Here is a 13,429-nt window from a genome sequence, read left to right on the forward strand (position 1 = left end):
GACTTACGGAATGCCAATCTCGAAGATGTTATTCTGAATAAGCTGCTTCCCCAGCATGATGATACTGAGCTGAATGCAGAGTTCAATCAGGCAGCCACCAGGAGCACACTGTAAGAGATGTTTTCACAGATTCATACTACTGAAATTTATGTCACAACCATTCTCACTGGAGTAAATGTAATAAAAATGAAATGGGATGTAGCTGGCATTTAAAAGGGACACAGGCATGCAAACCCAAACTCACCTCTTCCATACGGTAGTCATTGAAGACATAAACATAGTCACCAGGGCGGCCTGCAAACCTGTAAATAACCCAAAAGTAAGGCTCAAGGATCACAAAGGATTTCCCCAAGAAAGTAAATGCCCCGGGTGACATGTCTGTCTTATTTGAGGCCATATGTGTATGCTGCAGACAAAGACTTCGAAGAAGCCAAATGTGTGCATGCTATCAACCGTTATTGGAAACCTCCAGCTCTAACTCACTGCATTTCTGTTATTTTTGACTGCAAACACTCAATGAACCTGCCTTTTTAGTACAGCATTTGTCCCTTGTGCAATTAACCACAAAGTTGTTGTACCAATCCAATTGGGTACATTTGTAACATCTGATGTAGTCCTTAATATTCTATTCTAGGCCTAGTTATACAAACAGTATTGAGGCATACAAATATGAGTTGATGTTGATTTAATTTCATGTGTTAGAGGTTATAATCACTCAATCTAATTATTCAGATAGGGATGCCCCTGAAAATCAATTCCGTGGGGTAATTAATGCCCCTTAATGGAAAAGTTAAATTCTGACTCTGCTCTCCACCTACCTTCCTTTGAAGAAGGCCACATAGAAGATGGGTGCATAAGCATTCATGAACTTCAGGAGGAAAGCCTTCAGAATCAGCTGCTCCTCAAAGTTCGTCTCTGTTTTGGGGATCTCTGAAGGTACATGAATGCAAATGCATTTGGGGTTAAGACATGAGGTTCTGAATGAACTGCCCACAGTTTCAATATTCATAAGCCTCCTATCATGTTCAGAAATATAATTAAATGGGCTGATTGGATATTTCTTTCTGACACTTTTCACAACATCTTTCTCTATAGCTAATTTCCATAATACATTCCTTCATAGGGCCCACTAGGGAAAGCACCCAAATTTCAGTAGGTCTGGTCAAATATATTCAGCGTTGAATTAGGGGTTTGGAAGTAGGTTAAAACACTAGGGTGAGCCATACTCAGACAGACTGTATGTGGTCAGACTTTAAGAGTGATCTATGTCTTATTCAGAAGGTGAAAACACATGCTTCCTCCTTTTCCTTTCTTCCCTACACATCCACAGAGACTCTCATTTATTAAAACATCTCGGTGATGTTTAACTGACAAGCAGAGTTTTCTCCCGTGCCCCTGCAGTAGCAGAGATGAGCTCAATCAAACATTTATGTTATGTTAGCGTGAACAGGGGAAGAAGGGACATTGACAGTTAATAAGTTGACCAAAAGTGGCCTTTGAGATCTAGCTTTTTCACTGAATGTATGGTATTGAATGAGGCTGCATATATTGCCATAAAAAGTAACAATACAGTAACTGTGCCAGAATTGAAATGGAGAAAAATGGCTTCAAATTTTATGATAGTCCAGCAAAATGTGAATTATAAATTAGTCCCACTTTGCATTCTCTGAATCAGAGTTGAGCCAAACCAGACTGTCACAGGACAGATCATAGTCGAAATTAGGGCTGGCTATTGATGCAGATTTCCCAATTTCATTCCCATTCACAAGCTATAATATCAATTTTGTATAATATCAGATATAATATCAATTTTGCTTACATATGAAAGAAATTCTCTCTCTGCTGTTAATTATACAGGAGACTTTCTAACTAGGTACATTAAGAAAATATAACTTTTACAAATTATATTTTACCATTTATTTATTTCGTACTTTTGGTCATATTTTAGCTTCTTACAAATTCATGTATTCCCATCCATAAGTATGATGTGTTAAATTATAAAAAGTATATACATTGACTTGTAGAACACGTGCCAAAAAATGTATTTTCTCTTAAAGAGGCCCTATTATGCTTTTTGGGATTTTACCTCTCTTTTAGTGTGTAACATAGCTCTTTGTGCATGTAAAAGTTGCTGCAAAGTTGCAAACACAAAGTCCATGCAAAAAGGAGTTATTCTCACACACAGACAACAGATCAGAGCATTTGAGCCAGAGGAAGAGTGGGAAAAGAAATGTACAGTATGAGAAAAATAATGTGTTTTTTTATTTTTTATTAAATCATGTAAACCTGTTCTAGTAGACCCCCAAAATAAAATTTTGAACCTGTAAATTAGTATAATATGGACTCTAAGATTAATGACAGTCCAATAAGCATCTCTGTTTAGGTTGAGCGCATTTTAACGAGTAGTAGGATTTGATGACAGACATTATTGGATTGGTTAGATTGCTGGACACACATTACACAGAATGTGGCATATCAAACTTTGTTCTCATTGTGGAGTGAAAGGATCTCAGTGATTAACTTCTTCGTCACTATACTACACAACAACTGGTAAGTGAAATCTGAAAACGTACCAGCTAGTGGCAAATCACGGACATTTCTATAAGAGTATAGTACAAAATTTGTTTTTTTATGCTCATTGTAGAGAGTTGCTCATAAAGAACAAGATCGATCTTGCAATTTAAGAATCGATATCAACATTGCAATGCATCAGAAAGTAAATACTTTTACCCAGTCCTAGCCTAAAGCCTAGAATATGCTTTGTTTAAATAATATATAGATGATCCATATATTTATTTTGATGATGGTGGAAAAACAAATCTCACCCAGTTCGGTGAGCCAGACAGCCACCATGCCGTAGATCTCATCTAGAATGAGAATGGCCACCAGATTGATGATAACAGCAGTGGCTGTGACGGTCACCCGCACGTTAGACTTGACCTCTGGATCTGGGCTCATTGCCATGAGAGTGGAGATAGTGATGCGGTAAATGATGACACTGAACACGGCAGAGCATGTCACACCAAACTAATGTGAGATGGAGAGACCGGTAGTGGTGAGATGGAGAGACCGGTAGTGGAGGGGAAATGAAAGAAAAGGCTTTTTAAAATAATTTTGGTGAAGCATAAACTTGAGCAATTGTCTGATTTGTTAATAATTGTCCTTGTAAGCATGAATCCATTCCACCAAACAGGAGATCCACTGCTCACCATGAAGAGAATGGAGGAAATGTTGATTAGATATCCAGGCAGTCTGTCCCTCCATGTTAGTGTCTCATGTCCATGCTGTGAAGAGAAACAACAATTTTACATTTGGTGAATTGGTTAGATGAGTGCTGTGTTAATGTATTCCCTGTTGAAACAGAAAGTTTCATATCGAACATATCGAGGGGCTCAACCCTTTTTCTAGGCTTTAGTTGCATTAGTGTTTTTAATACATTTTTCAGGAATAAAAATATTAAAATGTTAAATCCGTAGATCTGCTAAAAAAAAGTTGTCAATGTTTAGGGGTACACTAGCATATAGATGGTCTCAAAGCTTACACACGTGGACTAACAGCCACAAAACGTGTTGTTTTTGTTTTTATGGAAGCTACTTTGCTCTAGTTTACTTAAGGTAATTTTCAAGTGACTTTTTTTAGAATTGGCACGTGAGAGGGAGAAATTCAGCTGTCCTCTTGTAAAAACAAGTCAAGTCATTTGTATAGCGCCTTTCACAACACACATCGTTTCAAAGCAGCTTTACAGAAAATCATGCATTAACAGAAAATGAAACCATAATATCTATAAAGTCTTCATTGTAGTTTGATTAAATACGATTATGAAATGTGTATAAAAATAAGTAATTAAATAATAATTGTATTTAGAAACCCAATGAGCAAGCTGAAGTCGACTGTGGCAAGGAACACAAAACTCAATAAGATGTTGGTTAATGGAGAAAAATAACCTTGGGAGAAACCAGACTCACTGTGGGGGCCAGTTCCCCTCTGGCTAACATCATGAAAATAATGCCAATATTACTTATGTCCAGTTCAAGTCATGGTTTAAAATTATTAAATTAAGTGTTAAGAGCCAGTGTTTAAACAAAGATTGTGTAAGATTAATGACTAATGTCTTTGAAGTTCATCCTGGATTAACTGCAGAAGTTCATATAGAAAAACACAACAACGTTAAGACCATTAACCTTGGCCTTCCATTAGTGTGAGTACATTCCATACATTCAAGTGATCATAACTTGAAAACATCCGGCCAACACTAAGAACCTGTCTGAGTGACCAAAATAACATGAATATTGCTCTTAATCCTTTCTGTCCTCCTTTGCATAGTATCAAACCACATCAAGCCAAAAACAGCAACAATGGCCTGTGCCGAACATGGCCTGCACAACAGCAGCTGTGGAGTGAGGGTGGTCAGTTCCCATAGGGGAGAGTCTTTCTTCATTGTGATGCTTAGGACAACTGACCAAGACACAGTTACTGTCATGACAAACAAAAGAGGTTCAGATTCTTTTCTCAGGAAATTGTAAGGAAACAAATTAGCAGGCCACAGGAATGTTAAGAGCTAGTCTGTATGCCTGTCAAGTTGTAAAAATAGAATTACAAAAATATAATTACAAATCAAAAGTGTCCGAAATGCGAGAACTTTTTTCTCAGAAGCAAGTGCAAATGGTTTTAAATTCCATGGCTGCCTCTACATAGGTAGCTACCTTCTAAGGCAGCATCCTAACCGAAAAGGAACCACATAACAAGTGACTGTTTTGAACCCTTTATAAGGAGCAACTCTGTTAACAGTTGTTCATGTAACACATAAAAGATGTCCTGACAATATGATACATTCATTGCAATGTAGAAGACTTGTTGAAAGTCTTGGTGTGCTTGGGATGCTCGGAAACAACAAGGTAAAACGTCATGAATAAAAAGAAATGGAGATATCTCTAAATAGTGTTTTAAATATTTCTTGTTGCTTTGTGCTAGAAAAGACATCACTACTGAGGCAAAAAAGCATGTGTGAAAAATCACTGACACTTCACTGCACAGACTTTAATATATTTGGAAACGCTGATGCAAGTCATGTGGAAGCCCCTCAAAACAGTTGATTCCAGAAGAGTCTGAGATTAGCATACTAAATATGCAAATATTGCTTGAAATACATAATTCTTAACTGACATTAAATATGGCATCTTCCTTGATGCTGTCTTCCATTAAAAACTGTATTGCGGTGCATTCTGAGGTTTATTTGCCTCATTAGAATTTGGAACAGCCTTTGCATTGGGAGCACTGCATGCTGTCTATTTATACTGCTCTTACATTTCTTACATTTATCTTACATTTTTGATGAATAAAGATTTTGATGGTTTTGCAAGGCCCTGGGATGAAATGCTGTCAGTATATCAACACAATAGTTTGAAAAAATCCTACTTCTGTAATTGGACTCTATAGAGGCAAACACCACGACCTAGCACTCAGTAATACAGTGCGTGACTAAACCTTGACACCCACAAACTTGGAATGGCACAACACCCAGACTGTAACCAGGCACAGCCCTCAAGATGCCACAGCTATAGGCTCTCCATAAAAATGTATGTAGGTCACGCAATGGTACGCTATTCATGGTCCACAGGCTTCGTTCACAAGCCCTCACCTCATAATGAGAGCAGTTACTATGGGCCTGTGGTCTCGCTAGTTGCCTACTCTTCATTTATATAATGACGATATTTGGTGACCGGTTGTGTTACTCTCTTAAATTGCAAACTGAGAGCAGTCGTGCTATGTGTGAGATTAACGCTACAGCACAAATGTCAAAAGCGGCCAAGTTCAATTAAAGTATTACAGTACTTGGCGATTGGGGGAGAAGCTGTGAAACCTGTACACACAAATATGCACACAAGTATGCAGTAAGTAGGCCAAGACGTAAAATCTGTGATATTCTGTGAAATAAGTGCAGCTGAGAGTAATTTCATAAACATGCAAGGGGTGGAAGGATATGTAACATTTTATGAATCTGCATAGCTTTGTGTATTTCTATTCTGCACTGTAAACCCTAAAGTTGTCATTACTGTAAAATTCAAGTTATCTTAATTATTACTTGAAATGGCAAGTTTTGGACTTATTACTGAAATATTTAAGTTAATTTAACTTATTTTTCTTAAACATCCATCGACTTAAGATTTGAAGTGTTAATGACTCAAACTACGGAGCACAAAATTGAGGCTATGGGGAATACCCACAATCCCTTGCTGCTTGAATTGTTTCCTTGGTCAGAGGGAACAGATTGGGAAATTTAATTAATTGCTATTAAGAATTAATAGATGTTTTAGCTCTTTTGTTGTATTATTTATGCTTTGTTGCAAATAGTTGTTTGGTGTAATTTCACCATTAGGGTGATCTGTGTCTGTTTGGTCAAGTTGGGTCAGTTCTCTCTATCTCAGTTCTCTTTGTGCATGTGCAGCTGAAGTGCATATATGCATTTCTGTAAATAATTATTTAATAACTGACCAAGAATCAGTTCTGTTTTTTTGAGCTGTGCTGTTTGGTCTCAAATTAAATCAATTCAATTAAAATGTACAACAGTAGAAACAACTATATTTAAATTCAAATCTGAGTTAAGTCTACTTGCATGTAGTTAACTCAAATATTTAAGTTCACTACTTGAAAACTAAGTTAATTTAACTTAAATACTCAAGTTTTGGGAGACCCCATTACTCAATGGAATTGAGGGAACGAGTTTACTCAATCAAATGAGTGCAATTAACTTATTAGGGTATCAGTGTGTGCATGCCTAGTAAGAAATAACCATAACAAAAGATGCCTGACAAAAGAATGCAGAGGAATAGCATTATCTATTTATGTAATCAACCACATAATGAAAACTAAAACAGAAGGAGAGGGAGAGAGAGAGCAATCAACTTGAAGTTTTAAATTCAAACTCAATCAAAAATGCACATTAGTTCTGGTCAAACAAATGCAAAAAGGAAGAAGTGATAAAATTGGAGCATATATTGCAAATTCATCTTATTATTATAAGATGTTAATAGGCCCAAGAGTCATTTCTGCTAATTAAATTTTTCCTTACAAATGGCTAATTTCCTCAATTTTGCTCTCCTTGTATCATATCACTTAATTTATCTCACTTTTAAAAAAGTTGTAAGCTACAAACCTCAAGGTTCCTAAAGAGAAAATACAACAGTGCCCTCCCACTTTTTCAGCTGTCTTGGTACTGGAAGTATTTTTCCCATTCATGTTTTCTATAAGGATTTAATAAAATGCCTTGGAAGGCAGAGCCGTGGGAAGCTCGACGAGAGCTGGCAGCGACTGGGAACTGACCACCGTGGCCGAGAGCACAGGCAGTGACTCGGGAATGGCCTCCATGTTCGTGAGTGCTAGCATCGTCTGGGGAGCAGGAGTCCTTTTGCTTCTCCTCTTCCTGACAGCTGGGAGCACAGTTGCAGGAAAGGCCTCCATGTCCGAGGACGCTGGCACTGGGACGGTCGAGGCTACAGGCGTGGGCTCTGGGATGGCCGTGGCAGGCATGGGCGCTGGCTCGTGGGCCGTGGAAGGGGAGAGAAATGGGAGTCACAATGTTGCAGAGCCATCTCCATGTAGTTGTACAATGTCCAGTGAGGATCCGCCGGAGGCATCCATGTCTGTAGTGCACTATTTAGACTGGCCCTGAAGAAAATCACCAGAGCACGGTCATCATAGTGCACCATGTTAGCCAGTTATAAAAAATTAGACTGAATTATGTGGAGGGAAGTTTTAACTGCAAAGAAGTTTATTGACGTTTACACAATATTCTTCTGACTAGGGCTGAGTATTCATACAGATATACTGATTTGATTCCAATTTAAAAGTTTTTAGATTCATAAGGGTATATTTCAATTATAATGTTTATTTTGCTAACATATGATAGAAATTCTCTCAGGTAATGCTGCAATTATTTTTTTTTATCTGATTTTATTTGATCAGTTTATCATTCTGGACAATTTTTTTTTAAAGTACATTAAACATCCAGTAAAAAATTCATAATGTCAAAATTGCACATGCACATATATACTGTACATATACAATATATATTTATATATACACTGGGGGCCAAACGTTTGGAATAATGTACAGATTTTGCACTAATGGAAAGAAATTGGTACTTTTATTCACCAAAGGCATTCAACTGATCACAATTTATAGTCCGGACAATAATAACGTGAAAATGTACTATTAGAATTTAAACTACTTAAAAAGAGTTCTCATCAAAAAATCCTCCACGTGCAACAATGACAGCTTTGCAGATCCTTGGCATTCTAGCTGTCAGTTTGTCCAGATACTCAGGTGACATTTCACCCCGCGCTTCCTGTTGCACTTGCCATAGATGTGGCTGTCTTGTCGGGGACTTCTCACGCACCTTACAGTCTGTGTCTGTGTTTCTTTGCACACTCTAACTTTTTCTGTTTCAAAAGTGGCTTTTTCTTTCCAATTATTCCCATAAGGCCTGCACCCTTGAGTCTTCTCTTTACTGTTTTACATGACTGACTTTGAGTGGGTACAATTCAATGAAGCTGTCAGCGGAGGACATGTGAGGCGTCTATTTCTCAAACTAGACACTCTGATGTACTTACCCTCTTGTTTAGTTGTACATCGGGCCTTCCACATCTTTCTGTCCTTGTTAGAGTCAGTTGTGCTTTGTCTTTGAAGACTGTAGTGTACACCTTTAGTATGAAATCTTCAGGGGTTTTTTTGGCAATTTCAAGCATTTCATTCTCTCTTTCCTCAACAGATGATTTGGCAGAATCTACAACAGCGTAAAAGAATGTCACTTCTAACTTCTTTAATGCATCCATGAAGTCTTAAAATGAGCTTCATAGGCAAAGTGCCGTTTTGTGCTCTGCAGCCTTTTTTGCTTTAGTGTGGCTTCCACATTCATGGCATCACAGATGTCTTTGGCTCTTGCTTGAGCTGCTGCAAAACAATTGACTCTGTATTCAGGGAGGTACCTTTGTGTCTTATTGAGTAGATCAACATTTACATCTAACTGCATATCAGGTGACTACATAAGCTTGCTTACATGCTGGACAGATGAAAGAATGTCATTCCACATCACAGAGCAAATGGAGATGTGGAATGAGCCCACTTCCTCTGCCAACGCCTGAGCTTTAATTCTGATGTTTCCATCAGTGGCCTTGTCCCTTACCTCTGGGGCCTGATAACATAGAGACTCTACACTTTTAATCCTACACTTCCACCTCGTTTCTGTTCAGCCTTTACATAGATCTCAACATGTTTTTTTTTATTTTTTATATTGTCCACCTTTGAGGAGCTGCTGAAAAGAGGCAGTGGATCTTTTGAAGGTATCCAAAATAACAAATTGCATCAGAAGAGGCTTTGGCTGCATCAGTATGAACTAAATTTAGTGTGTGTGCACCACACGGCACAAAAATACTTCTCCAGCAGCCTTGCCTGGACACCTTTGTGTCGCCCTTTTATATTTGCTCCATTGTCATAAGCTTGACCTCTGCAGTCATCAAATGGCAGATTGTGTTCTTCTATCTTTTCAAGTATGAGCTTTGACAACCTTTCTCCAGTGGTTGCTTCAGCCGCAAGGAAACCAATGACATGCCCCTTGATCTCCGGCATGTCATTGAAAATTACTGTTCTTGGTGACTTACATCAGGGGTGCAATGCTGTATGATGAAGTATTTGGCAGCTTTAATGTCGGTCACTATTGTTTCTATAACTTTGCCACTCTTTGCTGCAATTAGCTCATTCTGGATGGTCTTCCCTAAGTAATGTGGCTGGTTGCCAGCAGAACTTTCTACCCTTGCAATATGTTGCTGCATTACAGGATCGAATTTAGCATGGAGTAAGACAGAGGGCCAGTCAACTGGGTCAAGTGGTGGAGCTTGCGTGACTTTAGCTGAAACAAATGCAGCAGGTGGCTCAGTTGGAGTAGTCTCTGTAGCTTGGGAATCTGATGGATGAGATTCTAAAGACTGAGGTTCTGCCACAGGATCAGTAGATGGCCCTTAAATATTAAATATAAATTAACAGAATTAAGTCACGGAAGTGTTTTGGTTGAGTGCAATTTAACAATAGCTTCTTTACCTCATTTGTGCTGAGTGCGATTAGAATGAAATGTTTATTTTTGTTTTTGATTAACATCTGACTAAAGATCATTAAGGATAGTACAAGAGATATTATTCGGTGACAAGTAGATTGCGTGGATGTCGCCTTTTGGACACTGGATACAAAACGAGTCAAACCAAACCTTTACTTTCAACACACAGTGAAGGGATCTCATTGCTTTTCATCTTTGCCACTATACTGCACAATCACTGGAAAGTAAAATCGGAAGATTTACCAGCCAGTGGCTAATCACAGATATTTTTAGTCGCATAGCGCAAAGTTTGTTCACATATACGAGTTATATATATGAATTGTAAAGCGATGTCGCACAGAGTAAAAATTATTGTGATTCAAGAGTCGAAATGAAGATCGGAAAATCCATATTTTTACCCAGGCGTACACACGGTTGGATGACATACAACCCCTCCAATGGGCCCATGCTAAGTCCTTTGGGAAATTAGTGACAGGATCACCAATGTGGGGATTTCCTCCACAGCCATAAGTCGCTCTGGAGAGATGGCGTTTTCACACTGACATCACTATACGCCCCGTTCTCTCACGCCAACCAATACACTGTAAGCCATGAGGAACCGGAATCATGCCAGTGTCCACGCTAGCAACCCAGAACATGTAGCTGTGTTCCTACGTGTCACATTCAAAGCTTTATCCAATGCAAAAACAGTACAGGAAGCATTGCATTTGTTTTCAATATACACACCGTCTCCTGGTGAATTTCTCAGGCAGGTTAACTGCCAAAACAACTTCTGTGGTCTTTATGAGTGAGGAAAGAGCCAGAGACCTTTTACGAGTGGCTTGACAGAAGATTTTCTTTTGGCCGTCGGGTACAGAGGGGAATAATCTGCTGTGAGCCCCATCTGACAGATTTTAAATCCCTTTAAAACACTCTCATCTCCTTCCAACTCCAAGAGACCACCGAACCAGGATTAAACACAACTAAACACACACACATTTCGATCAGTTGTGATATTTCTAATAAATGGTCTGCGGAGGAGTACAGAGGGCTATAGATTAAGGTTTGAATGGATGACATCTAAAGACAAATTACAAATTAAATTATGTAACATCGTGTATTAAAGCTCTCAGACTTCCTGCTCAGACCTTAATATGATCATGATGATCAGATAATAATAAAAATCAAAAATCCCCCATCACGACGGTCACAAGGCCACACAGAGAGCTTTAGACTTTTGAATCCAGAGTGCATGAGGTTCAAAACAGCCAGTTACGATCATGATAAACATAGTGATTATGCACTAATGTGTATGAAACTACAATAAACCTTTAGCAGCGAAGATGCACACTTGTTTTCCAGACAGACTAGAACATATCTGCATCAAACAACCATTATGTATCAATTGATATAATTCGGGATAGTGTACAGTAATCACAGCTGTTTTATATTATGTCGTGTTCGGGACAGGTAGGTCTAAATCTGAAAACTGAAATTGGAAAAACGCAAGGGTTTGCGCATTGTGCAACCAAAAGTTTATTTTTTTTTTTTTAATAAGTTAAAATGATTTATTTTAGTCATAATAAAGTTTTTCAAGTAAATTTTACTTTGACTAAAATGGCATATAATTTTATAAGCACTGGTGCCAAATGTTCTATTACATTGATGCTGTGGATATAGCTGATTAATCTAGTTTTCATCAATAATTTCAATTTGTTCAAGATTAAAGGGATAGTTCACCCAAAAATGAAAATTCTCATAATTTACTCACCCTCATGCCATCCCAGATGTGACTGACTTTTTCATCTGCTGAACACAAGTGACATTCTTTTGAAAAATATCTCAGCTATGTAGGTCCATGCAATGCAAGTGAATGGTGACCAGAATTTTGAAGGTCCAAAAGGTACATAAAGTCAGAATAAAAATAATCTATACCACTCCAGTGGTTAAATCTATATCTTCAGAAGCGACATGATAGATTTGTGTGAGAAATGGACATTAAGCAATATTCAAGTACTTTTTTCTTATAAATCTCCAACTTTGACAAGCCCCAATCAACAGGTGGCTGAATATGAAAGTGAATATAACTTTCACACCAGAATGTGGAAGAGAAAGTGTAGATTTTCAGTAAAAAAAAGGACTTAAATATTGATCTATTTCTCATCCACACCTATCTTATCACTTCTGAAGGCATAGATTTAACCACTGGAGTCATTTGGATTCATTTTATGTTGACTTTATATACCTATTTGACCTTCAAAGTTCTGGTCACCATTCACTTGCTTCACTTATGGACCTACAGAGATGAAATATTCTTCAAATATTAATTTTTGTTCTGCTGAAGAAAGAAACTCAAACTCCAAAGGAAATTTTGGAGCAGCGAATCCAGTTGTGTTTTTGGAAATCTGATTTGCTGTATTGATTTAAAACTGACCCGGCTTTTTCTACACCCTCAAAGCCCATTTTAAGCATCTATAACACACTCCGTCAGAGTGTTTTCTGGGATGCAAGCGCCTTTAAATCCTGACCATAGAAAAAAGTGTTTTTATTAAAAAAAAAGCATATTAATAAGTTGGTTTAGGGGTGAAACGCTTTATATTTCCCTCATAGGACAGAACCACACTATCACAGAGGTAGAAAGCAGTCACCCTCCAAATCAAACTCTCTTTTCCAAGGATAATGAGGAATATTCCCTTACTTAAAAATTTGCCATGCAAGGGTGTGCTGCATTTCGTTAAAAAACGTAGCTAATGTGTCCTAAAGATAGTAGCCAAGATGACATAGTTTTGTTATTAAAGGCTTTTAAAGAGGCAAAGATAAGAGCAAATCACCCGAGCATACAGGGGAAGGGGGTTTGAGTGTCCCATGTCTCCATGGAGATGCAAGTATTTGGTTCATTCAAAGGTTTGGCGCTCAGCCCAGCTTTGAAGCATGTTTAAAAGCACTGCCTTGCCTGGAGTCTAGTGCTCTCTGCTGGCCATCCCATGTAACCCAAGCACACCAAAAAAAAAATGGGTAGACTTGTAGAAAAGAGTTCGGAAAACTGCACAGAATCAAATTGCCATCTTCTAAACTTGGCACGGCAAGTATTCATCTGGCCTGTCTCTTTTAATCTCTCACAGAAACCGTCACAACCAAAAAAGTAAACGTTCCACTTGGAGCATTGGATAAATATACTCAACAGCTCTTGTGTTAATAAATAAGCAGTCACATTCTTAAAAATCCATAAAACTCCCTGACCTCAATAGCTTTCATCAGATGCAGGCTTTGCAGTCATCCTGAACTACACAAACACACACATTGTGGCCCTTGTGTGCACCTCTTAAATGAGTGATAGGGAGGTTT

At 38.1% G+C, this 13,429-nt stretch overlaps 1 protein-coding gene across 1 annotated transcript in view; it reads right to left on the reverse strand.

Annotated features, from left to right (window-relative positions):
* Positions 1–13,429, reverse strand: part of LOC127639037 (anoctamin-1-like) — a 66,800-nt gene that overhangs the window by 32,734 nt on the left and 20,637 nt on the right. The window contains exons 15-19 of the mRNA XM_052120859.1: positions 3,210–3,284; positions 2,826–3,027; positions 819–930; positions 245–302; positions 8–108 (exon numbers count right to left, since the gene is read on the reverse strand). Of these exons, the coding sequence (XP_051976819.1) occupies positions 8–108; positions 245–302; positions 819–930; positions 2,826–3,027; positions 3,210–3,284 (548 nt within the window). The remainder of the gene's footprint in view (positions 1–7; positions 109–244; positions 303–818; positions 931–2,825; positions 3,028–3,209; positions 3,285–13,429) is intronic.

Source organism: Xyrauchen texanus, chromosome 47 (genome assembly GCF_025860055.1).
Source record: "Xyrauchen texanus isolate HMW12.3.18 chromosome 47, RBS_HiC_50CHRs, whole genome shotgun sequence".
Classification (NCBI taxonomy): Eukaryota; Metazoa; Chordata; class Actinopteri; order Cypriniformes; family Catostomidae; genus Xyrauchen; species Xyrauchen texanus.